This window comes from Salmo salar, chromosome ssa24, assembly GCF_905237065.1.
Source record: "Salmo salar chromosome ssa24, Ssal_v3.1, whole genome shotgun sequence".
NCBI classification, from domain to species: Eukaryota; Metazoa; Chordata; class Actinopteri; order Salmoniformes; family Salmonidae; genus Salmo; species Salmo salar.
Window position 1 is genome coordinate 35,523,279 of NC_059465.1, and position 27,710 is coordinate 35,550,988.

Consider the following 27,710-nt stretch of genomic DNA (forward strand, 5'->3'; position numbering starts at 1 on the left):
CTTAAAATCCAAACAGCAAAATGATCCTTGGTACGACTTAAAACAATTTCATATAGATTAGTAGACCCCCACCGCATACACATTTCACAGTTGTGAAAGAACATGTAAGCGCTCAAATTTGATTCTGTGATTATGAAACCAGTGAGAACTTACTTCTACGGTATTCGTTACACCCAAACAGCCACAGTAATGACACTTCATGATACTGATGCGTCCCCAGGTTTCTTCTAGGAGCAGGGGAGGATGTAGCCTAGTCTGTCATGCTCAGGCATGCCTGCCTGTACTCTAAGAACCAACTTATGCTTGATCTGAAAATGTGGCCGGAGTTGCCTGGATGGTGTGATGCATTTGCCGCCATAGGGGTCATTGAAGAACAGAGCCAGGTCTCCAAATGCATCCTGGGAAAGATGGGCAGACACAGGTTTAAAACAGATGGCTATTAACCCAAGAAACAAAATGACAAGAACTACAGTGGCTTGCGAAAGTATTCACCCCATGGCATTTTTCCTATTTTGTTGCCTTACAACCTGCAATTAAAATGGATTTTGGGGGGGATTTGTATCATTTGATTGACACAACATGCATAACACTTTGAAGATGTGAAATATTTTTTTTTATCATGAAACAAACAAGAAATAAGACAAAAAAAACATAACTTGAGTGTGCATAACTATTCACCCCCCAAAGTCAATACTTTGTAGAGACACCTTTTGCAGCAATTACAGTTGCAAGCCTCTTTGGGTATGTCTCTATAAGCTCGGCACATCTAGCCACTGGGATTTTTGCCAATTTTTCAAGGCAAAACTGCTCCAGCTCCTTCAAGTTGGATGGGTTCCACTGGTGTACAGCAATCTTTAAATCATACCACAGATTCTTAATTGGATTGAGGTCTGGGATTTGACTAGGCCATTCCAAGACATTTAAATGTTTCCCCTTAAACGACTCGAGTGTTGCTTTAGCAGTATGCTTAGTGTCATTGTCCTGCTGGAAGGTGAACCTCCGTCCCAGTCTCAAATCTCTGGAAGACTGAAACAGGTTTCCCTCAAGAATTTCTCTGTATTTAGCGCCATCCATCGTTCCTTCAATTCTGACCAGTTTCTCAGTCCGTACTGATGAAAAACATCCCCACAGCATGCTGCGACCACCATGCTTCACTGTGATGAGGTGTTGGGTTTGCGCCAGACATAGCATTTTCTTTGATGGCCAAAAAGCTCAATTTTAGTCTGATCTGACCAGAGTATCTTCTTCCATATGTTTGGGGAGTCTCCCACATGCCTTTTGGCAAACACCAAACATGTTTGCTTATTTTTTTCTTTAAGCAATGGCTTTTTTCTGGCCATTCTTCCGTAAAGCCCAGCTCTGTGTAGTGTACGGCTTAAAGTGGTCCTATGGACAGATACACCAATCTCCGCTGTGGAGCTTCGCAGCTCTTCAGGGTTATCTTTGTTGCCTCTGATTAATGCCCTCCTTGCCTGGTCCGTGAGTTTTGGTGGGCAGCCCTCTCTTGGCAGGTAATTGGTTGCACCAGATCTGATTTAGGAGCTTCAAAGCATTTGGGGGTGAATACATAAGCAAGCACCACTTTCCTGTTTTTTTTTTATTCTTTGAAACAAGTAATTTTTTTCATTTCAACAATTTGGATTATTTTGTGTATGTCCATTACATGAAATCCAAATAAAAATCAATTTAAATTACAGGCTGTAATGAAACAAAATAGGAAAAACAAAAAGAGGGATAAATACTTTTGCAAGGCACAGGAAATAGCCCTGGCTGCACGAGGCCACGAGAAATAAATTGCAAACTGCAGGTCAGGAAAAACCCAGACATTGTCTTTTTGCTTCTATAGAATATTGCATATTCTTTCGCAACTGTAAAATAGGTAAGAGGTTCATAAAAAGAAGCAAACATTTGTGTTATTTATCCTTTATTTCCACTCACTATGATGTGTAACTAAGGTAAAGCAAGCAAGGCGTTCAATTTTGCTTGTTTTGGAATAATTATATTTTTAACTCTTACCCATTACGCAGTTGTGAAAGAATATGCAAGCTCTTTGGAATTTACCGCCGAGGCGATATTGGCAGCTCTGTGATTATGAAACCAGTGAGAACTTACTTCTACGCTATTTCAAATGGAAATCGTTACACCCAAACGGCCAGAGTAATGACACTTCATGTTACTTATGCATCCCCAGGTTTCTTCCCAGGAGCAGGGGAGGGTGTAGCCTAGTCCGTCAAGCTCAGGCATGCCTGCCTGTACTCTAAGAGACAACTTATGCTTGATACGAAAATGTGGCCCGAGGTGCTTGAACGGTGTGAGCATTTGCGGAGCTGCCGTAGGTACACAGAGGCCAAATTGAGCTCCATACCGCACTCCCGTGGAGCCTCTCAAATTTTTTGTAACAACTCATAGGGCTCCATAACGCTCTGCATTGACATGACTAGTTGACAGTAGGTGAGGGCAGGAGGTCCTGTATGAGCACAAACTCACTTCCTTCACAACAGCTCTGCAAAGCACAAGTATGAATGCCCTGACCTCTGCAAAGGCCATTTCACCGTAAATGCTGCATGGCTAATGCAGATGCGGATTGACCATGCAGAGCCTTTAAGTTCATGTTCTACTTTCATAGATAGGGTGAAGTGCCCCCTGTTGGTCAGGATAAATCATCTCAACGAGACTGCTTTTACACTATGGGGAATAGCGTAAGGACAGTTCACTGCTACCGCATCACGCTGTCAGTATTTACCCTCCCAGATGAAACAGTAACACAGACGAGCTTGAGAATACAAGTTTTTATAAGACTGGGTAAAGCACCAGCGAAAACAATGACATGGTTAGTTTCTTACAACATTTCTCCTACCCAACATATCTCCATGACTTGTTTTGATCACAGAATTAGATATATATATAAAATTAAATGTGTTCAAGCTGTACTCAGGGGTAAACATAACATAGTAAAAGTAAATTCACTCACTCAATTTAGTATGATGCTGCATTTCCTATGGTATTATTGATTTGTTGATGTCCATCATCCATTTCATGTTACGAATTACGATTTGTACAATATGTTATGAATTTGCAATACGTATGATATGTGACCAATTCCAATTGGTTACGGCTAACGTTAGCTAGATTGCTAGGTGGCTAATGTTAGCAAGGTCAGGAGTTAGGTTAAAGGGTTAAGGTTAGGTAACATGCTAAGTAGTTGCAAAGTTAGCTAAAATGCTAAAGTTGTCCGTGATGAGATTTGAACATGCAACCTTTGCACTAAGAAAGTTGCTGGCTATGGGGAATTCATTTAAAATCGAACTTGATTGTGCAAGTTAAAGTATTATCATGGTACATGTGTGTGTGTGTGTGACCTCAAGTCTACACTACACCACCCATCTCTCCATCCTTGGCTCCACCGACTTCACCAGGCCCTGGCCCATGACCCTGAAATCCTCCAGGATGGCCTCCACGTTGGGGACAGTGTGAGCCTCCTCCCCACTCACCTCCACACGACGAGCCACCATCTGGGAGGTCTGTTCCAGAGGGACACACACGAGGGGATACACAAAGAAATGAATAAGCAAATAGAGAGGGAAAGAAAGATATGTTCTACGACTTCCGGTCTTTACCTTGAACGGCAGTGGACTGAAGGCTTTGGGTTTCCATAGCACCGCGATCACAGTGCCGCCATAGGGGTCATAGAAGAACAGAGCCAGGTCTCCAAATGCATCCTGAGAAAGATAAGCAGACAGGTTTAAAATGGAAGGCCTTTAACCCACCCGAGTCAAGAACCAAAATGACAAGAACTACATTGTCTGAAACCTACACCCACAAGGTAATAGACCAGGCTGCACAAGGCCACTAGAAATAAATGGCAAACTGCATGTCAGGAAAAACCTAGACGTTGTCTTTTTGCTTCTATAGAAAACCAGCAAGCCAGAGCCCAGTGAGCACCACACCGGTACTTACCCTGAGCTCTGCCAGGTAGTGGGTGACAGGGTTGAAGTCGATGACAGGTAGTGCCCCTCCAGTGTTGGCCACTTTGCCAGCCAGGATGCCCCTGCTGAAGGTGGCATGAGGAGGGTCCACTGCCTGGCTCAGTAAGGGCACCTGCTTGGGGCTCAGGTGGATCAGGACATCATAGGGATCCAATGGAGGCCGCATGACCACCTGTGTGTGTGTGTGTGTGTGTGTGTGTGTGTGTGTGTGTGTGTGTGTGTGTGTGTGTGTGTGTGTGTACAAACACAGAGAGAAGGAATGGTAATGATGGAATGGTATATTATAGTAGGTTTGACAATGCAATAATTTTGGGGAAATGAAGAAAAACATGACACAATTATGCATGCGAGTGGTAGTTTAAGAACGTGTGTGTGACTGACCCTGACGTCCTGTATCTGGCTGGAGTCCATCAGCTGAGGTTCCAGAATCTTCAGGCTCTCTGCAGCCACCATCACCACACGCTGCAACATCTGAGCACAGAGACAAACCCCTCAATAACCCACACCTGATACTGGCCAGCATAGTGAGAGCGATCCTACCAAACCCTTGTTGGTTGTCCGTAAAGAGATATGTTTGAAACTCCTCATTCAGAACTATCCTCACCTGTGGTTTAAACAGCTGTATGGTCAATACTGTGAATGAGTCAGCTGAGGACAGTTTGAGTTCTATCGAATCGCTAGGCTTACTCTGTCTAAACACCAGACATGGGCATCTTGGTGAGAACGTCGGGCTGTAAAAACATGTGCACTGAGCTCCATTATAATCTGTTCTATCAAAAAGTGCTCAGCCTCTCGATGAATCATTTGATTACGCGAGTGAAAAGTGCAGTGTCCTTGGACATATTCAAATCATTCTACCAGCTACCCCGCAGCCTTCGTACGTTCAGTTGGAACACTGCAGCCGTTCAAAATGAAGTGCACCTTTGCCATCAATGTGAAGGTGACGTGACAGATGCCGCAAACGCACACGTTTTCCTCAGGCACATGAAATGTTAGTTGGTCTGCACATCATGCATTAGGCCTATTGAATTCAAAGTTATTTGACCGACAAAAACATGGCAGGTCTAGAGAGCAGCTAGTTGGAGCATTGGAATCCAGTGGGTTAGGTGGAACAGGAAAGCAACATGAGAAGGATAGGAAGCTGCATCTCCTCCCCATGTTGCTGTGTGCTGCCGTATTTCACAGCGCACTCTGTCAAACAGCGGACATGAAAACAAGACCTTCAACTGATTGCCTTCCGGAAGTGGACAGCAATAAAAAATAAAAACTGGTGAGCATTACATGAACTTCTTGATCATGTTGAAGCCATATCCATTGAATTCGTCTAGATAGAACACCATGAATGAAAAAGGAAGCGGTCAAGTAAAATGGTATTTTTGCCATTTTGAATTCATGTAATATAATGATTGTATTGGTGTCATAACATGACAAACTGAATGTGTATGGCATTACAGATGAGTGATTTACAAGAGGTGCTTGAAAGGTTCAAAAGCAAGAGGTCCGTATCAAGGAAAGAAACAGTCAGCTGCCTATGGTGAGAGATACGACGCTAGTCATTTCAACTTTATTTTGATTTCTTTACGAAGCAGTAATAGTAATATTGATAACGGTATGAGTGCATCTTTCAACAGTGTGACGTAGAAGAGCAGTATGCTTTGAGGAAGTGTCCAAGGTTCAGGAAACTGTGTGACTGCCGACTAACAAGAACGTGCAATTCATTTCTACTCCGCTGTTTATGATGGCACCTCTATCATTATATTCTGTTAGTGTCAAGTTTTTACTCTGAGAATTAGAACCTATGAAATCTTAAACCAAGTTTATTCTTCCCATAGGGGTCAATACGGCTGCATTAGACATCACACACCAGCACTGATATTTAACCTCCTACACTGAACAGCCAATGCATCTCTGCTGCTAGACAGAACTTTAGTGATATCTGTTCTTCCTCACTTCATCTGACCTCTACCCCAAAGTGCTCAGTCCTCCCCAACTCAAGGCTGTCATAGTGATTGGTACCAGACTGTGTCTCTTCTCCTCCCAGAGGATCCCTGATGGATAACAATAACATATTCTGCCATATTGTAAATGTTATACATTACCCTCTCCGTCAGTGACGTAAGTATATTTCATATTCTCAGAATCCAACAATTGACTAGGCTGTTTAATATACAGACTGACAAGAACATGGCCTGTCCTAGACAGCGTGAGAGTCAATTGAAAAGTTTGAAATCTTTGTTGTGTTTTTTTTAACTCCGTCTCTGTGTATGCCTCTTCTGTTACTATGCTGTGTACAATGTGCTGCACAAATAAAATATTGGATGTGACATACTGGTGAATGTACTGCATGTGTGTGTTCTGACCTGCACAGTGGGAGCCTGCTTGGTCCAAATGGAGACTTTCTTGTCGTTGGGTGTGGCCATGAACATAACAGGCAGAGACTCTCTGGAGGCTATGAAGTCATTCTTGATCTCAGTGTAGTCAGCAGCTACAGAAGAGGAGAGGGAAAGAGGGGGGTAGGAGAGAGGGAAAGAGGGGTAGGAGAGAGGGAAAGAGAGGGGTAGGAGAGAGGGAAAGAGAGGGGTAGGAGAGAGCGAGACAAGACAGAGGGAAGGAGAAAGACAGGGGTAGGATAAGGGAGAACAGGACAGAGTGGAAAGGACAGAGGGAAGGAGAGAAGATGTTATGGGGTCTTTATTTACTGCTGCATGAGTATGATAAGATGAACATTGTTGTGTAAGATACAATATAATCCACATTGTGTGTGTGTGCTCACCGGTGAGCTGGCTGTTGAGGTTGACAACCAGGGGGTTATTTCTCCAATCGAAGGAGGAGAGTAGGTGGAGAAAGCGAAGGAAACCTACCTGAGGAGACCTGAGAGAGGAGAGAGAAAGTGAGAGAGGAGAGACAGGAAGAGAGAAAGTGAGAGAGCGAGAGAGGAGAGACAGGAAGAGAGACAGAGGAGAGAGCGAGCACAAGAAACAGAGAGATGGATAAACCACTTCTCCCCCAATTTTTTTTATCAAAGGACAAACAGCAAAAACATATGACCAATTACAAAATGTTAGAATATGCTATTAAAAGTCCTATTCGCATGGGACTAGTATTATTAGAGAATGTTGGTTATGTATTTATTACCCCAGAATGTCCATTATTCCAAAGGACGATTCAGCCAAGATTAGCTTTTTTTCCCCAAACTGTCCCTGTGTCTTTTTTTAAATAAAAAAGCCTGGATGTTTTTTTTCTAGGCGTGAAGATATTTCAACAAGTCCAGGCAGAAACAGGCTACACTGATACATCGAGCTTGGTTCCAAGTTTCTGAACCAAACCATCTTTTAGGTCTTGTGTTGATATAATATTTGAATTAAGGAAGAGTAATCATTAGGATACTTCAGCGATCCGCAGTAGAAGGCAAACTAAATGCCCGCCAACCTTCAGATGGGAGCTGAACAGTAAACTTGCACTTGATATGAATTTTTAGGCTATGAATGAGACCGTGAAATTGTCATTTCCAAACGTTTAGCTCAGTATGCTGCTTGTGATATATCTTTTTTATGTTGCAACAAAAACAAATCTACAAATCTGTCATTATGGGGTATTGTGTGTAATACTCAAATACTAAATACTCAATACTTAAATCTGTCATTATGGGGTATTGTGTGTAGAACAATTGTTTTTCATTTAATCCATTTCAGAATAAGAACGAAAGGTGGAAAAAGTCAAGGGGTCACTGGCCTACACACAATACCCTATAATGTCAAAGTGAAATTGTTTAGACATTTTTACAAATTAATAAAAAATGAAAAGCTGAAATGTTGCGTCAATAAGTATTCAACCCCTTTGTTATGGCAAGCCTAAATAAGTTCAGGAGTAAAAATGTTTAACAAGTCACAAGTTTCATGGACTGCGTGCAATAAGTGTTTAACATGGTTTTTAAAATGAGTACCTCATCTTTGTACATACAGATAAATGTAAAATCCCTCAGTCGAGCAATGAATTTCAAACAGATTCAACCACAAAGACCAGGGAGGTTTTCCAAATGCCTCGCAAAGAAGGGCACCTATTGGTAGATGGGTAAAATAAAAACACTGACATTGAATATCCTTTTGAGCATGGTGAAATTATTAATTACACTTTGGATGGTGTACCAACACACCCAGTCACTACAAAGACACTGGCGGAAAACCGTTCAGGGATTTCACCATGAGGCCAACGGTGACTAAAACATGTAAGAGTTTAATGGCTGTGATAGGAGAAAACCAAGGATGGATCAACAACACTTTAGTTACTCCACAATACTAACCTAAATAACAGAGTGAAAAGAAGGAAGCCTGTACAGAATACACATATTCTTAAACATGCACCCTGTTTGCAATAAGGCACTTAAGTAAAACTGCAAAAAATTTGGCAAAGAAATTAACGTCATGTCCTGAATACAAAGCGTTATGTTTGGGGCAAATCCAACAACACATCACTGAGTACCAATTCATATTTTCAAGCATGGTGGCGGCTGCATCATGTTATGGGTATGCTTATCATCGGCAAGGACTAGCGATTTTTTTTTAGGATAAACAGAAACGGAATAGAGCTAAGCACAGGCAAAATTCTAGAGAAAGACCTGGTTCAGTCTGCTTTCCAACAGAGACAAATTCACCTTCCGCAGGACAATAACCTAAAACAAAGAGCCAAATATACACAAGTTACTTACAAAGAAAACATTGAACGCTCCAGAGTGGCCTAGTTACAGTTTTGACTTTTCTTCTTGAAAATCTATGGCTAGACTTGAAAATGGCTGTCCAGCAATGATCAACTACCAACTTAACAGAGCTTGAAGAATTCTTTAAAAGAATAATATGCAAATATTGTACAATCCAGGTGTGCAAAGCTCTTATAGACTTACCCAGAAAGACTCACTGTTGTAATCTCTGCCAAAGGTGATTCTAACATGTACTGACTCAGAGCTGTGATTTAGGGGTGCGCGAAATTGTTAGACAAAATGAGTATCATAACATATGGGCAATTTTCTTGATGCGATTATGATCAGAGTTTTTTTGTAATTATCCATGATTGAAAAAAATATATATTTTCAGGTGCCAGCAAAAATCTCTCATGTAAGTCAGAGTTTCTAAACCATGCTTGTCATCTGGAGGACAAACCACAATTGCTGACATTTAATCCTAGTAAAAATGCCCTGTTTTAGGTCAGTTAGGATCACCACTTTATTTTAAGAATGTGAAATGTTAGAATAATAGTAGAGAGAATTGTTTATTTCAGCTTTTATTTCTTTCATCACATTCCCAGTAGGTCAGAAGTTTACATACAGTCAACTAGTATTTGGTAGCATTGCCTTTATTTAAGTTGTTTAACTTGGGTAAAATGTTTCAGGTAGCCTTCCACAAGCTTCCCACAATAAGTTGGGTGAATTTTGGCCCATTCCTCCTGACAAAGCTGGTGTAACTGAGTCAGGTTTTGTAGGCCTCCTTGCGCGCACATGCTTTTTCAAATATGCCCACACATTTTCTATAGGATTGAGGTCAGGGCTTTGTGACGGCCACTCCAATACCATGACTTTGTTGTCCTTTAGCAATTTTGCCACAACTTTGGAAGTATGCTTGGGGTCATTGTCCATTTGGAAGACCCATTTGAGACCAAGCTTTAACTTCCTGACTGATGTCTTGAGATGTTGCTTCAATATATCCACATCATTTTCCTGCCTCATGATGCCATCTATTTTGTGAAGTGCACCAGTCCCTCCTGCAGCAAAGCAACCCCACAACGTGATGCTGCCACCCCCATGCTTCACGGTTGTGATGGTGTTCTTTGGCATGCAATCCTCCCCCCTTTTCCTCCCAACATAAAGATGGTCATTATGGCCAAACAGTTTCATTTATGTTTCATCAGACCAGAGGACATTTCTCCAAAAAGTACAATCTTTGTCCCCATGTGCAGTTGCAAACTGTAATCTGGCTTTTTAATGGCGGTTTTTGAGCAGTGGCTTCTTCCTTGCTGAGTGGCCTTTCAGGTTTATGTTGATATAGGACTCGTTTTTCTGTGGATATAGATACTTTCGTACCCGTTTCCTCCAGCATCTTCACAAGGTCCTTTGCTGTTGTTCTAGGATTGATTTGCACTTTTCGCACCAAAGTACGTTCATCACTAGGAGACAGAACGCGTCTCCTTCCTGAGCGGTATGACGGCTGCGTGGTCCCAGGGTGTTTATACTTGCGTACTATTGTTTGTACAGATGAACGTGGTACCTTCAGGCATTCGGAAATTGCTCCCAAGGATGAACCAGACTTGTGGAGGTCTACAATTGTTTTTCTGAGGTTTGGCTGATTTCTTTTGATTTTCCCATGATGTCAAGCAGAGGCACCGAGTTTGAAGGTAGGCCTTGAAATACATCCACAGGTACACCTCCAATTGACTCAAATGATCTCAATTAGCCCATCAGAAGCCATGACATCTTTTCCTGGAATTTTCCAAGCTGTTAAAGGTGTATGTAAACTTCTGACCCACAGGAATTGTGATACAGTTAATTATAAGTGAAATAATCTGTCTGTAAACAATGGTTGGTAAAATGACTTGTGTCATGTACAAAGTAGATGTCCTAACCGACTTGTTAACAAACTATAGTTTTGGCAAGAAATTTGTGGAATGGTCGGGAAAAAAGAGTTTAACTCCAACCTAAGTGTATGTAAACTTCCAACATCAACTTTATCTACAGTACTAAATCCATGTGTATGTATAATGCGTATGTTATCGTGTGTGTGTATGTATCTATGCCTGTTTGTGTTGCCTCACAGTCCCCGCTGTTCCATAAGGTGTTTTTTTAAATCTAATTTTACTGCTTGCGTCAGTTACTTGATGTGGAATAGAGTTCCATGTAGTCATGGCTCTATGTAGTACTGTGTGCCTCCCATAGTCTGTTCTGGACTTGTCTTGTGGGGTATGCATGGGTGTCCGAGCTGTGTGCCAAAGTTCAGACAGACCGCTCAGTGCACTCAACATGTCAATACCGCTCATAAATACAAGTAGTGATGAAGTCACTCTTCCACTTTGAGCCAGGAGAGATTGACATGCATATTATTAATATTAGCCCTCTGTGTACATCCAAGGGCCAGCCGCGCTGCCCTGTTCTAAGCCAATTACAATTTTCCTAAGTCCTTTTTTGTGACACCTGACCACACGACTGAACATGACAGATGCGACAAAACTAGGGCCTTTGGGACCTGCCTTGTTGATAGTGCTGTTAAGAAGGTAGAGCAATGCTTTATTATGGACAGACTTCTCCCCATCTTAGCTACTGTTGTATCAATGTTTTGACCATGACAGTTTACAATCCAGGATTACTCCAAGAAGTTTAGTCTCCTCAACTTGCTCAATTACCACATTATTATTTGCAAGATTTAGTTGAGATTTAGGTTTTAGTGAGTGTCTTGTTCCAAATACAATGCTTTTAATTCTAGAAATATTTAGGACTAACTTATTCCTTGCCACCCACTCTGAAACTAACTGCAGCCCTTTGTTGAATGTTGCAGTCATTTCAGTCGCTGTAGAAGCTGATGTGTATAGTGTTGAGTCATCCGCATACATAGAAACTCTGGCTTTACTCAAAGTCAGTGGCATGTCGTTAGTAAAAATTTTAAAAAGCTACCCTGGGGAACTCCTGTATTGTAACGTCATTAATGCATTTATTTTAAATAAGAAATATTTATTTAATGTACAAGTGAATAGGTTGGTTTACTTTTAAGTTTTGACCAATAAGGTAGCTTGTTAAGCTGTGGCCAATGGGAGAATTGACCTGGTTAACAGGAGGAGGCCTGAGGGAGAGACGTTGAAAAAAGGAAGGAGAGACATTATCGGTGTTGGTGAAGAAAACCGATAAAAGAAGATGATAAAAGTAGAACAAAACCCAAACCTACCGGGTTTTGAAGGGAAATACAGATTTTATTTTATAAGAGAGTTATTATTTTGTTAACAAAGACTTTGTAGAGAGCGAAGCTACCGTCTCATTGTGGAGGTATTTGACAGCCTAGAAGTTAGCCTAGCTTCGTGCAAATTAGGGAGCCAAATGAACAGCGCTCTCACCGACGCGATTTGGTAGGCTACACTGACTGACGAGACCAGAGTCACTGACTTTAGCGTCAGTGTCTTGGCAGGCTCAGGATAGGAAACTTGTCCCGATACCATGGACATAGGGGCGGCAGCGTAGCCTAGTGGTTAGAGCGTTGGACTGGTAACCGAAAGGTTGCAAGATCGAATCCCCGAGCTGACAAGGTACAAATCTGTCCTTCTGCCCCTGAACAAGGCAGTTAACCCACTGTTCCTAGGCGGTCATTGAAAATAAGAATTTGTTCTTAACCTGTTGGGGATAGGGGGCAGTATTTGCACGGCCGGATAAAAAAACGTACCCGATTTAATCTGGTTACTACTCCTGCCCAGTAACTAGAATATGCATATAATTGTTTGATTTGGATAGAAAACACCCTAAAGTTTCTAAAACTGTTTGAATGGTGTCTGAGTATAACAGAACTCATTTGGCAGGCCAAAACCTGAGAAGATTCCAAACAGCAAGTGCTCTCTCTGACTATTTCTTGGCCTTCTTGATCATCTCTATCCAAAACAGGGGATCTCTGGCATAACGTGACATTTTCTAACGCTCCCATAGGCTCTCAGAAGGCGCCAGAACGTTGAATGGTGACTTTGCAGGCCATGGCTGAAAAACAGTAGCGCATTTGGTAAGTGGTCGATCTGAGAACAATGAGACTGGGGCGCGTGCACGAGCCGACACCATGTTTTTATTTTTTCGTCTTTGAACGAAAACAGGGTTTCCCGGTCGGAATATTATCGCTTTTTTAAGAGAAAAATGGCATAAAATTGATTTTAAACAGCGTTTGACATGCTTCGAAGTACGGTAATGGAATATTTAGAATTTTTTTGTCATGAAACACGCCGGGCGCGTCACCCTTCGGATAGTGTCTTGAACGCACGAACAAAACGCCGCTATTTGGATATAACTATGGATTATTTGGAACCAAACCAACATTTGTAATTGAAGTAGAAGTCCTGGGAGTGCATTCTGACGAAGAACAGCAAAGGTAATCCAATTTTTCTAATAGTAAATCTGAGTTTGGTGAGTACCACACTTGGTGGGTGTCAAAATAGCTAGCCTGTGATGGCCGGGCTATCTACTCAGAATATTGCAAAATGTGCTTTCACCAAAAAGCTATTTTAAAATCGGACACCGCGATTGCATAAAGGAGTTCTGTATCTATAATTCTTAAAATAATTATGTTTTTTGTGAACGTTTATCGTGAGTAATTTAGTAAATTCACCAGAAGTGTTCGGTGGGAATGCTAGTCACATGCTAGTCACATGCTAATGTAAAAAGCTGTTTTTTGATATAAATATGAACTTCATTGAACAAAACATGCATGTATTGTTTAACATAATGTCCTAGGAGTATCATCTGATGAAGATCATCAAAGGTTAGTGCTGCATTTAGCTGTGGTTTGGGTTTACGTGACATTATATGCTAGCTTGAAAAATGGGTGTCTGATTATTTCTGGCTGGGTACTCTGCTGACATAATCTAATGTTTATATGTAAAGCCTTTTTGAAATCGGACAGTGTGGTTAGATTAACGAGAGTCTTGTCTTTAAAATGGTGTAAAATAGTCATATGTTTGAGAAATTGAAGTAATAGCATTTCTAAGGTATTTGAATATCGCGCCACGGGATTCCACTGGCTGTTGAGTAGGTGGGACGCAAGCATCCCACTGGCCCAGAGAGGTTAACGGACTTGCCTAGTTAAATAAAGGTAAAATAAAAAAATACAGTAGAACCACGCTGCATTATTTATGAACGGCAAAGGGATATAGAAGATGCAACACCTTCAATAAACTAGTCAACACTTGCTGTTCAGTTGTCAATCAAAGCACAGTAAGTGGCCTATGCGCCAGAACTCCGCGTTGCTGGATATAGGAAAGATGTGAAAGCAAATGACTGTGGCAGACAACAATCATTTGGCTAAGTGGATTTCGACTCATCGTTACCACTTACATTACATGTGACGTGCAAATTCACGAGCATCGTGCTCTCCCTTCTCCTTGGAAACAAATTTGACAGCAACCAACCACAGAGCACACAAATTGTACCTAGGCAGGACAGACAGACCGCGTTTTCCCATCATCGCTCGCTTTTTGACTGTCAGGCGCCTATCCTATCAATAGATCACTAGAAGATGCATATCAAATTAAAACTTCTAAATGAAAAGTAACCAAGTTAATATGAAGTAGAAAAAGTAGCCGGCTGAAAATGAATCTGTAACCGGATGATTAGCTGACGACTGGAAAACACTAATGAAAAACACAGTATGATCTGGCAAAAAAATATACTGGAATCGGTTATAAAAACCATAGCCCTTTATGGTTGTGAGGTCTGGGGTCCGCTCACCAAGCAAGAATTCACAAATTCTGCTAAAATATCCTCCGCGTACAAAAACACCAAATAATGCATGCAGAGCAGAATTAGGACGATACCCGCTAATTACCAAAATTCAGAAAAAAGCCATTCAATTCTACAACCACCTGAAAGGAAGTGATTCCCAAACCTTAACCATAACAAAGCCATCACCTACAGAGAGATGAACCTGGAGAAGAGTCCCCTAAACAAGCTGGTCCTGGGGCTCTGTTCACAAACACAAACAGAGCCCCAGGACAGCAACATAATTAGACCCAACCAACTCATGAGAAAACAAAAGATAATTACTTGACACATTGAAAAGAATTAAACGATTTGGCCCTAAACCGAGAGTACACAGTGGCAGAATACCTGACCACTGTGACTGACCCAAAATTAAAGGAAAGCTTTGAATATGTAAAGACTCAGTGAGCATAGCCTTGCTATTGAGAGAGGCCGCCGTAGACAGACCTGACTCTCAAGAGAAGACAGGCTATGTGCCCACTGCCTACAAAATTGAGCTGCACTTCCTAACCTCCTGCCAAAATGTATGACCATATTAGACACACATACATCCCTCAGATTACACAGACAAACAAAGAATTTGTGGTACAGGAAGGTGACAATAGAACGAGTGAGAGGAAAATCAGCAGAGGGATTGATACTACAAGTAGGTAACTAGTTACCCTGGAGGAGTGAAGGGCGCCGGCTGCAGGAAGAGGGACGCCACCAGCAGGTCAGCAGTGTCCTCTGTGATGTCATCGCTGAAGAGCTGCGCTCCCAGCCAGCGCTTGGCCAGGCGACACACCGCCCCGAAGCATGGGTGGAGCTGCTGGAGCCTTGAACACACAACCACAGAGACATTTGGATATGTGTGTCTGTTTGAGAGAGAACGTGTAAAGCTATAGTGTTAGCTGACAGAGAGAGAGAGCTCCAGTGTAAAGCTGGTGCCTGACCCGTGCAGGGTGCTGGTGAGTAGGGGCCGCTGCATGGTGGCCATCTCCAGGGCCTGAGCCTCCGCGTTGTCCCTGACGATGAGCAGCCCCTCTGGACTAACACTCTCCCTCAGGACCTGAGGCTCCCGGTGGTACGCTACCTGGATCCTGAACACCAAGCCATCCTGCACACACACACAGTTAGTCAAGATGTCTGATAACAGTGCTTCCCTATACCAGTCAAATTAAAATCAAATCTATTTTATAAAGCCCAATTGTGACAACTGCAGATGTCATTAATTAACAATCACTACCATCCTACCCCCCCCCCCCCCATTGAAAAACGTTTTGCTATGGTGTGCTCTAATGAATACATCCCTAAACTGTCTAGTAGACACACCTGATGCACAACAGACCATGTGCAACATAGTGACTACACAGACCTATATCAACTCCTCTTCACAGCACCTGTAGACAGGTCCCTGTGGCTGTCTGCCACCATTCTGTTCAAAACCTGATGGTATTTTTACCTTGACATTTCCATCCAATTAATGTCATATCTAAGTGTAACCATAACAACAGGGGGCTTTGCGTTGGTTTGAAATAAACACGCACACACAAAGACTACAGAGACACACACACACACACACACATACACACAGAGAGAGAGCGAGAGCAGGGCCCATACCTTCCACACATCCAGGTGTGTGGGACTGGGCTGGCAGGTGTAGTGGTGGTGTTGGGTTAACAGTTCTCCCAGGCTGATGTGGAAGGCTGCTTTAATGTGGCGGATGGCCACTTTGTCATGAGGCCACTTCCCACTGCCCTCCATGTGGCAGATCACTACAACAGAAGGCAAACGAGAAGGGTTCATAGCAGAAAACACACAAAAAAATAGCATACCTTCTCTGCATCCACAACAAAACACTTCTATTAGGTCTGTACAGTAAGGACATGATTTAAGGACATGATTAACACAGACTCCCAGTAGACTACGAGCTGCCTGTGAAGAAATGCTCTTCAAACCTCAGAGTCCGACAAGAGCTATATACAATTAGATGCTAAACAATTCATTGTTGTCATTTAAGTATTTTGATGATGTTCAAGCCAGTTGGATGTGCTATTGTTACTGTCAGATTTTGATATGGCAGCTACTGGCCATTTCGAAAGGCTACTCATCTTGTTGTTGCTCAATATTCTATGCTGAACAAATCTTGTTGGAATTTACAGTGAGCTACAAAAGTATTGGGCCAGTGACAATTACACACTACCGTTCAAAAGTTTGGGGTCACTTAGAAATGTCCTTGTTTTTAAAAGAAAAGCACATTTAACATCAAATTGGTCAGAAATACAGTGTAGACATTGAGAAACAGACACCTCACAAGTCCTCAACTGGCAGCTTCATTAAATAGTACCCGCAAAACACCAGTCTCAACGTCAACAGTGAAGAGGCGACTCTTGGATGCTGGCCTTCTAGGCAGAGTTGCAAAGAAAAAGCCATCTCAGACTGGCCAATAAAAAAGAAAAGACTAAGATTGTGTTCTTTTGCCAGACACTGGACAGAGGAACTCTGCCTAGAAGGCCAGCATCCTGGAGTCGCCTCTTCACTGTTGACGTTGAGACTGGTGTTTTGCGGGTACTACTTAATGAAGCTGCCAGTTGAGAGGCATCTGTTTCTCAAACTAGACACTAATGTACTGGTCTTCTTGTGCAGTTGTGCACCGGGGCCTCCCACTCCTCTATCCATTCTGGTTAGAGCCAGTGTGCTCTGTTCTGTGAATAGAGTAGTACACAGTATTGTAAGAGATCTTCCATTTCTTGGCAATTTCTCTCATGGAATAGCCTTCATTTCTCAGAACAAGAATAGACTGACGAGTTTCAGAAGAAAGCTCCTTGTTTCTGGCCATTTTGAGCCTGTAATCGAACCCACCAATGCTGATGCTCCAGATCCTCAACTCGTCTAAAGGCCAGTTTTATTGCTTCTTTAATTAGCACAACAGTTTTCAGCTGTGCTAACAATTGCAAAAGGGTTTTCTAATGATCAATTAGCCTTTTAAAATGATAGGCCTCTGTACGTCTATGTGGATTATCCATAAAACATCTGCTGTTTCCAGCTACAATAGTAATTTACAACATTAACTACACTGTATTTCTGATCAATTTGATGTCATTTTAATGGACAAAAAAAAATGTGCTTTTCTTTCAAAAACAAGGACATTTCTAAGTGACCCCAAACTTTTGAACTGAAGTGTTTATTATTTTGTCTCTGTACTCCAGCACTTTGGATTGTAAATGATACAATGACTATGAGGTTAAAGTGCAGACCGAGGGTATTTTCATCCATACCATTTAGAAATTACAGCACTTTTTGTACATAGTCTCCCCCCCAATTTTAAGGGACCAAAAGTGTTGGGCCAAATTCACTTGTGTATTGTAGTAGTCAAAAGTTAACTATTTGGTCCCATATTAATAGCACAATGTCTACATCAAGCTTATGACTACAAATTTGTTTGGGTGCATTTTCTGTTTGTTTTGGTTGTGTTCCAGATAAATTTGTGCCCAATAGAAATGGTAAATAAATGGGTCATTTTGGAGTCACTTATTGTAAATGAAAATAGAATGTTTCTAAACACTTCTACAGTAATGTGGATGCTACCATGATTAGAGATAGTCCTCAATGAATTGTGAATAGTACACTGGAGTGCAGAGCCAAAGTAAAGCGCTGGAGTACGGAGCCAAAACAACAACGTGTCAGTGTCTCAAATATTTTGGACTCACTGTGTTCTTATTATAAACTGGATGGTTTGAGCCCTGAATGCCAATAGTACAGGTATGACAAAACAATTATTTTTACTGCTCTAATTACATTGGTAACCTGTTTATTCTAGCAATAAGGCACCTCAGGGGTTTGTGGTATATTGTCAATCTACCAAGGCGAAGGGCTGTATTTATCATCTTATTGCACTGGGAAGTTGTTTGTTTGTATTTTAAGAAACGCAATGCTATGCTCTTCGTTCATTTGTTGGCATGAGTTAACGCCTCGAGTCCCATGACATCATATAGTTTTAGTGCTTCCAAAATTAACGTTTTATAAGGAGGCTGAGATTGTTTTACTGACTGCTTACTGTGTTCATTATTGAAGAATGTTGAGCATTAACCTGCACCCCCCCATACACACACACGCACCCCCCCATACACACACACGCACCCCCCCATACACACACACGCACCCCCCCCATACACACCCCCCATATACACACACACGCACCCCCCATATACACACACACGCACCCCCATACACACGCGACCCCCATATACACACACACGCGCACCCCCCATATACACACACACGCACCCCCCATACACATACACACACGCACCCCCCCATACACACACGCACCCCCCCATACACACACGCACCCCCCATACACACACGCACCCCCCCATACACACACGCACCCCCCATACACACACGCACCCCCCATACACACACGCACCCCCCCATACACACACGCACCCCCCCATACACACACGCACCCCCATACACACACCCCCCATACACACACGCACCCCCCATACACACACGCACCCCCCCATACACACACACGCACCCCCCCCATACACACACGCACCCCCCATACACACACGCACCCCCCATACACACACGCACCCCCCATACACACACGCACCCCCCATACACACACGCACCCCCCCATACACACACGCACCCCCCATACACACACGCACCCCCCCATACACACACGCACCCCCCCCATACACACACGCACCCTGGTGGGGCAGACAAGAAATGGTGTGCGGTACCTTTAACAGGGGTAATGTACACAGGGCAAGGCTTGACCTCATGGGGTACCAGTGACCGGGACAACTTCTCTCTGTCAAAGAATGAGTAGTCCAGCTTCAGGGGCACTGGGGGGAACACCTGTGTGGTGGAGGAAGCACAAATCAAACATTGAAATTATGAACCATCTCCAACTCGCTAATTAACGTCTGCTGCATGGAGCTGGAGTGGATTAGGAACCAAATGGAAACAAACAGGCCTTAATTTCACTAGGGTAGGGGGCAGTATTTTCACGGCCGGATGAAAAATGTACCCAAATTAAACGGCCTACTACTCGGGCCCAGGAACTGGAATATGCATATTATTAGTAGATTTGGATAGAAAACACTCTGAAGTTTCTAAAACTGTTTGAATGATGTCTGTGAGTATAACAGAACTCATATGGCAGGCAAAAAACGGAGAAAAATCTAAGCAGCAAGTGAGAATTCTGGTGCTTGTAGTCCTTTCAAGTCTTGCCAATCGAACACACAGTGACTAAGGATTCATTTTGCACTTCCTAAGGCTTCCACTAGATGTCAACCGTCTTTAGAACCTTGTTTGAGGCGTCTACGATGAACAGAGACCCGACTGGAAGGCTGGGAAGTTGGTAACCCAAGGAATGACATCACTTCATTGGTGCCCATTCATGAGAGTGTTAGCTCTGTTCAAAAAACTTTTTCAAGACACAGGAACCGTCCGGTTGAAATATTACTGAATCTTCACGTTCTATAGGCCCTAAAGATTGATGTTTTACAACGTTTGACATGTTTGAACAAACCTAAATACAATTTGTTTTTACTTTTCGTCGTGACATTTCCCTCGCGGCCCTACATTTGGAGTACCTTACTGAACGCGCAAACATGGAGTTATTTGGACATAAATTATGGATTTTATCGAACAAAACAACATTTGTTGAGTACCTGGGATTCCTGGAAGTGCCTTCTGATGAAGATCATCAAAGGTAAGTGAATATTTCTAATACTATTTATTAATTTAGATGACTCCAACATGGCGGCTATCTGTATCGCCTAGTGTTTTTCTCTGAGCTCAGTACTCAGATTATTGCAAAGTGTGATTTCCCAGTAAAGTTATTTTGAAATCTGGCAATGCGGTTGCATTCAGGAGATGTTAATCTATAATTCTTTGAATGACAGTTTAATATTTTATCAATGTTTTTGACGAGTATTTTTGTAGATTGTGGTGCTGATTCACCGGCAGTATTGGAGGCAAAATATTTTCTGAACGTCACGCGGCATTGTAAAATGCTGTTTTGATATATAAATATGAACTTCATCGAACAAAAAAAATGCATGTATTGTATAACATAATGTCCTAGGAGTGTCATCTGATGAAGATCGTCAAAGGTTAGTGCTTCATTTAGCTGTGTTTGTATTTGTGATGCATGCTAGTTGCTTAGAAAATGGCTGTGTGGTTATTGTGTCGATGTACTGTCCTAACATAATCTAATGTTTTGCTTTCGCTGTAAAGCCTTTTGGAAATCGGACAACGTGGTTCGATTCAGGAGAAGTGTATCTATAAAATGGTGTAAAATAGTCCTATGTTTGAGAACTTTGAATTATGACATTTTGTGGTTTTAAATCTGGCGCTCTGATTTTTCACTGGCTGTTGAATAGGGTGGGAGGTTAACGGGAAGTGACCTACCTGAAACTCACGTTGCCAAACCCTTTTGTTAGGGTTTGCACCAATGAATACACCCCTGTTGAGATGTGTCAATGGGGAGGGTCTAGGTAGAGTACAGTAGCTAGGGTTACCTGGGTGTAGCGGAGGGCTGGGTGGGCCCCCTGCACTGAGGTGATGGACAGGGGAAGCCCCTCCAGCCTCCACAGCTTCCTGCTTAGATCGTCATATGACTGAACCACCTTCAGACTCTCCTCCTCACCCGTACTGCACACCTGGCGAACACACACACACACACACACACACAGCTTTAACAGGTTTCAAATGTCAAAGTTTGTATGGAGGGGGTCGTCAACCCACACAGTAAGATGCACTACTAGAGAAAACTCAGAACTACCTCGCGTCCCATTTTGATGACATCATCCAGCATCCCTCCAATGTATCTGACACAGGATTCTGGTATATCTGCATGACTGAGGAGAAGAGAAAGGAGCCCCTCTTAAACATGCTTCTAACAGAACTTCCCATACAACCAACACAACATCATACAAGGAAAAGATGGTGGAGAGTTGTCAAACAGGCTGTGTGTGGATGCAGGCATTTTGATGAACAGCTCAGCCTACTCCTTCCTTCCAGTCTAGGAAAGGGTTTATTTATTTCACCTTTATTTAACCAGGTAGGCCAGCGGAGAACAAGTTCTCATTTACAACTGCGACCTGGCCAAGATAAAGCAAAGCAGTGTGACAAAAACAACAGAGTTACACATGGGATAAACAAACGTACAGTCAATTACACAATAGAAAAATCTATATACAGTGTGTGCAAATGTAGTAAGATTAAGGAGGTAAGGCAATAAATAGGCCAGTGTGGCGAAATCAGTGTTTAATTGCTAAATTGTAATTAAACACTGGAGTGATAGATGTGCAAGTAGAGATAATGGGGTGCAAAGGAGCAAAACAATAAATATGGGGATGAGGTAGTTGGGTGGGCTATTTACAGATGGGCTGTGTACAGGTGCAATGATCGATAAGCTGCACTGACAACTGATGCTTAAAGTTAGTGAGGGAGATATAGATCTCCAGCTTCAGTGATTCTTGCAATTCATTCAAGTCATTGGCAGCAGATAACTGGAAGGAAAGGCGGCCAAAGGAGGTGTTGGCTTTGGGGATGACCAGTGAAATATACCTGCTGGAGCGCGTGCTACAGGTGGGTGCTGCTATGGTGACCAGTGAGCTGAGACAAGGCGTCGCTTTACCTAGCAAAGACTTATAGATGACCTGGAGCCAGTGGATTTGGCGACGAATATGAAGTAAAGACCAGCCAACGAGAGCATACAGGTCGCAGTGGTGGGTTGTATATGGGGCTTTGGTGACAAAACCGCCTTTCCTTCCAGTTCTCTGCTGCCAATGACTGGAACGAATTGCAAGTTGGAGACATCTCTCCCACACTAACTTTAAGCATCAGCTATCTGAGCAGCTAACCGATCGCTGCAGCTGTACACAGCACATCTGTAAAAAGCCCATCCAATCTACCTACCTCATCCCATATTGTTTTTATTTACTTTTTTGCACACCAGTATTTCTACTTGCACATCATCTGCACATCTATCACTCCAGTGTTAATTTGCTAAGTTGTAATTACTTCGCTACAATGGCCTATTTATTGCCTTACCTCACACCATTTGCACACACTGTATATAGACTTTTTCTATTGTGTTATTGACTGTACGTTTGTATATTCCATGTGTAATTCTGTGTTGTTTGTGTCGCACTGCTTTGCTTTATCTTGGCCAGGTCGCAGTTGTAAATGAGAACTTGTTCTCAACTGGCCTACCTGGTTAAATAAAGGTGAAATATATATATATTTTTTTTAATTAAACCCACTGATACAGGGTCAGATCTTTATCAATCCCCCAAACGGTTACCGTTAGGATTGGAGGTAGGATGATCTGATTCTAGATCTGTGCTTAGGAGTGGTGAGGTACGTACAGCTGCAGCAGGTGTGTGATGAGCTGGCGTGGGACCAGTCTCTTCTGACAGGTGGTCTCTCCTTCCCACAACACAGCCTCCGTGATGTCACCGTCCTGGAACCGACGCAGCTCAGAGCGAGACCCCCACAGCTGCCGGAACTCCTCAGCCTGCACAAACACACACAGCAGTGAGAATGACACATTTGAAAACATGGTATTGATTGTTAACACAGAAACACAAAGAGAGAAAGAGACACAGACCTTGGGACTATCGGCTGGGGGTCCTCTCTCCAGTACAGAGGCCGCCTGCTCTGGGTTGAGCAGCAGGCCAAAGGACAGGGGTGGCTGGGCGTTGTGCTTCGGAGCATCACTCTCCACCGGCCACTGCCATAACAAAAACATACACTGTTACACACACACACACACCAACCAGACTACCATTAGGAATGTTATCAAGTAAACAGTTCTCTCTAAACGTACTGGACCAGTCCGTCCCAGTCAACAGACCTGAATTACACACACAACCTGTCTCAACCACACACACATTTTACAAAGTGAAACACAGGAACACAAACCATCCAGTACTATTTAACATAAGGAAATCAAGGAAAGCAGGAGAATACTCACCTCAGGGTCAGGGGTCAGTGAGTGGGTGAGGAGGCGGACTCTTTGGCCCAGTCCTCGTTGCAGGAGGGAGAGGATAAAGGGGAGTGCGGTGAGGACGTAGTTTCCACTGTGGTCCATGAGTTCACTGAGGAGGTTGAGTTTCTTACAGCAGGACTGCAGCTTGACCAGCTCACACAGCCTGATGACAGAGACACACAGGAAAGGAGAAGAAACAGAATGGGGGGGGGGTCAAAGTTAATACAAGAGGAGACAACAATAAATGCGTGTGTGCTAGCGTGTGTCCAAACCAGGCCTTACTGGAAGACATGGTCACTGGTCCTGATCATGGGTTTGGGGGTCATGAGTAGGGCATGGAATCCATCCACGGTGGGGTCGTCCCAAAACTGCAGCGACAGAGAAGCCTCATGCTGCACCTGAGAGCCAAACAAGCTACAGTCAACCAATCAGAGGGCGTGTTACTGCCATCCAGCCAATCTCAAGGCACCTTGCCACAGGGCACTCACGTGTTTGTAGGTGCAGGCTGTCATGTCAGCACACATGTTGAGGTGTCCAGAGGGGTCAACAAAAACAACCTGGAAAGCAGTGTGGAACTCAGCGAGAGAGGGCTGAGGGAGGGAATGAAAGAAAACAAGGGGGAGAAGAAAAACATGTGATTATGATCCATAATGGAGAAAATAGAAAAGCACTCCTTCCACCACTAAAGAAAAATTCCCCCCAAAAAACTAGCTTCTTGTGTTTGTTTCATTAGTCCATTGTTGATATTGTCCCAAAACATTTTGCGTGTCAGAAATGGAGTTTAAGAGATACAATTAAAAATACAGAAATACACCCAGTATGATGCATTTTGCATCATATGATGATTTTACCAGGTGTATTTATGTATTTTGAAAGTTATACAACCTGAAAACTTGATTTCTGACATGAAAAACATTTTGGGACTATATCAACAAAGGACTAATGGAAAAAAAATGCCAAAAGAAAGTTTTTGGGTGGCATTTTCCTTTAAAGTCATTTGGACAAGTCCTGCCTCACCGCTGTTGAATCTGGGCCTTTGGCTAGGGTAATTCCATTCTCTGTCAGGTCGTTGAAAGCTGAGATTGAGAAGAAAGCGATCACAATGAGACGGGCTCTAAACAGAGTAGTGATGAGATCAACACTAAACACTTTGCAATAGCACCAGGTATGGTATTTATGGTACATGCAATGCTACTCCAACAGTAGGAGTAGACAGACAGGTAGGAGATGAGACCTCATGCATCTTACCTAGGAAATGCAGGCTGTTGCGGAGCAGCTGGTAGGCTGTCATGGTGTTGCTGACTCTGTGGCAGGAGAGGAGGTAGGCCAGCAGCATGGAGCCCAGGAATCCACTGAAACACCCAACGCCCTGGGGGAAGAGAGAGAGTAGTTTAAGCGCTGGGTTCATTCAGCCTGGTAAAACTCTTGATAGAGAGGGAGCGGGTGGTGGTGCAGGGGCCCATACCTGGTCTAGCTCCCTCTGTCTGAGCCACACTTTGAGCAGGGCCACTCCCTCTGCAAAGGCGGCACACTGGGAGCTCACAGCGGTCAGGAACTGCAGGTGGGCCCTGGGGAGCATGTCCCCAAGAACAGAGCTGTTGTAGTGGGGAGTGGGCGGCTCACTCGTCGCTGCCCAAAAATACAGACAGAAAAGGAATGGATGAGAACGTAGACTTAAGTCTGATTTAAAGGTGAAGAATCTCTCCAATGAACAGCTGTAATTCAGGTTAGTGTACCATCTCCCCCAACAAGGAACACTCATCCCGTTTAACAATCGGTTTCCGTTAGCATCCTAAATCAGAAGAGACCTGTATTTTAGGAAACAATATATCGAAGCTGCTTGGTTTGAGTTGAGGCCCTCACCTGGCTGAGAGCTCCCCAGGCCAGTATACCAGTCGGTGCGGATGTTGTTCCTCTGGGGGTGGAAGCGGCTGGGCTTGAAGAAGCCCGGTGGAGGGCAGGCGTGGAGTCGCAAGGTGAAGCTGGAGGAGTCTTTACCTGGAAAAAGGGCCATTTCATTTAATCATTATTGACACACACAAAACGTTGTGAATAGGTACTGAATAGGTGCTTGCCGACAACCATATGGGTTGCATGCTAAATCCAACCAAGCTAGGCTTTGAGTCAAGGAAAACTGTGAAAAAAGGTTTAAGCTCTACAAGACTTGGCCTTAGAATGAACCAACCGTTCAATCAATCAAATGTATTCATAAAGCCCTTTTTACATCAGCCGATGTCACAAAGTGCTATACAGAAACCCAGCCAGAACCCCAAACAGCAAGCAATGCAGAAGCACTGTTGCTGTCCCACCCTTCTGTGACAGATGCTCGGTACCTGGAGGGGAGAGCAACAGGATAGGACGGAGGCGGTTGCCATGGAGACATGAGTACCGCATGGCCCCGATGGCGGGAGAGGCGGCAAGATGTTGTGCCAGTCCTGCCAGGTAAATCGCCCTCTTCCGTGGGTACCTCTGGTTTAGGGCATCTTTAGGGTGCAGGACATCCTGAAGATAATACATGAATAGACGTATGTTGTTATTTCTGTTGTCCGACCAAATGTTGACTCTTATTGTTCAGAGTGAACAGTGTGGCGTTACGTACAGCAGGAATAGCGACTGCCAGATCAACTGAAATGCCTGGTTTGGTGCAGGTGCCCAGTGGGTAGCTGCCTATGATGGTAACAGATATGGGCGGTGCCATGTGAAACTTGCCCTTGGCTGCCTTTGGCACCAAGACAAAGGGGACCTTCACCCCTCCTGACAACCATGACAAGTCACTTAGCTGGGGAAAGAGCAAGAGAGAGATCAATGGCATTGAAAAACATTTTGGAGATCATTGAGTTTAGACCAAATACAACAAGTTCCCATTATTTCTAATCCCCTGGAACCACAGTATCACTGACATACCTCCATTTCAGAAGTCTGTGGTACAGTCTGGAGCTGCTCAGTGACACTCTGGACAAAAGAGTCAATCAGCTGCTTCCTGCGCTCACTCAGGGAAACCTCCTTCAGCAGCTCCTCCATCTGTTGGCATTGGCAGGGAGACAGAGGGAGATTAACAAATGTATATGCATGCATGGGACCATTGAGACTGTTGTCATGTTGCTAAGTGGCCGTGTGGTTCCCCCTTCATGAGAAATACTGGAATGTAGGCGTGTGTGTACACACACACACACACAATGTCAATGTTGTTGAAAACGATTGATTTGTGAATTAACCACCGTTCTCCACCCATACCTAACCCCCATCTCACCTGCATCTTGAGCAGGCTGCAGTGGAACAGGCTCTCGGCCTCCTTGAGCTGGTTTAGTTCATCTGCGGTGGGAGGTTTGTAGAGGTCGCCGCGCGATAGCTTCACGGGACGGAGGAACCCGTCCTGGACCACCTCGGGCTTACCCCTTTTTGCCCTGGTCGGGCCCTCATCTTCCTCATCGTGCGAAGACTCTGATTGCGCCATCTTTGAAACGTGAGAAACATGTGTAACGTTAACACACATATCAGAATATGTTGTAGTGCGAGATCTAGCTAGTAAGCTAACTAGCATCAAGTTGGCTGCATGGTGGATATAAAAGGCATGGGCTAGCTATTGTTGGCTAGATAAATTGGACTACCTACAGAAACTCGTCATAACTGTAATTCCGACAACCTTTCAAATACTATAGCTCGCTAACTACTAACGTTATATGTAATACTAAGCAAATAGATAGTCTCCGCTAGCTAATGTTACCGTTACGTTAGCTACACATGAAGTGTTACAGTACACATGTAATGTGCGATGCTAACGTTAGCTGGCGGCTAGTTAGTAGTACTAGTCATTGCCTCATGCTAAAATGAAAAAGTACACACTATGTAATGTAAGTTACCTGCTCCTCGGCTGTTGCTTTCATCTTTTATTTATTCACTGGTTGTTCAATGGGCACTCGTTTTAATTCCATGCATATGACAACTTTCAGTTGTCGGCACAATTCTCACGTGTGGACAGGATCAGTCAGACCCTAGCGCATTACGACACACAACTGTGTGTTACGATTGGCTCATTTCCGTGTAACTCCGCCCATCGAACTCAAGATGCGTTGCATGAGCATATACGGAAGGATGCGGAGGAAGAGAGGCCCGACTGGGTGGACAACCTTTCTCCCTCCAGTAGGTGGCGTTTTTCTTTCTCCGTTGTTTCGCCAACCAAGCAAGGAGTTTTTGTATGGAGGTCGATGAGGGTCAAATTTGGTCTACAAAAAATGTATGGCGTATT

The 27,710-nt window shown here is 43.4% G+C and overlaps 1 protein-coding gene across 3 annotated transcripts; it reads right to left on the minus strand.

Annotated features, from left to right (window-relative positions):
- Positions 1–212: 212 nt before the first annotated feature.
- LOC106585800 (nucleolar protein 6 (RNA-associated)) lies at positions 213–27,483 on the minus strand. Of its 3 annotated transcripts, none has more exons than XM_014172438.2 (26): positions 27,325–27,483; positions 26,715–26,918; positions 26,369–26,485; positions 26,064–26,243; positions 25,798–25,966; positions 25,328–25,462; positions 24,930–25,093; positions 24,713–24,833; positions 24,482–24,540; positions 23,953–24,054; positions 23,747–23,862; positions 23,450–23,627; positions 23,084–23,206; positions 22,842–22,990; positions 21,251–21,326; positions 20,988–21,128; positions 19,200–19,317; positions 16,066–16,220; positions 15,399–15,562; positions 15,129–15,281; positions 6,760–6,857; positions 6,347–6,471; positions 4,368–4,457; positions 3,958–4,158; positions 3,618–3,719; positions 2,775–3,521 (listed from the first exon to the last, which is right to left on the minus strand). In XM_014172438.2, the coding sequence occupies exons 1-26, from the start codon at positions 27,346–27,348 to the stop codon at positions 3,372–3,374; spliced, it is 3,414 nt and encodes a 1,137-aa protein (XP_014027913.2). In that variant the 5' UTR covers positions 27,349–27,483; the 3' UTR covers positions 2,775–3,371. The 3 variants fall into 3 exon arrangements, with proteins under 3 accessions (XP_014027915.1, XP_014027913.2, XP_014027914.2); XM_014172439.2 differs by having other exon boundaries at positions 27,308–27,326; XM_014172440.2 differs by lacking the exons at positions 2,775–3,521; positions 3,618–3,719 and adding an exon at positions 213–398.
- Between the last annotated feature and the right edge of the window lie 227 nt (positions 27,484–27,710).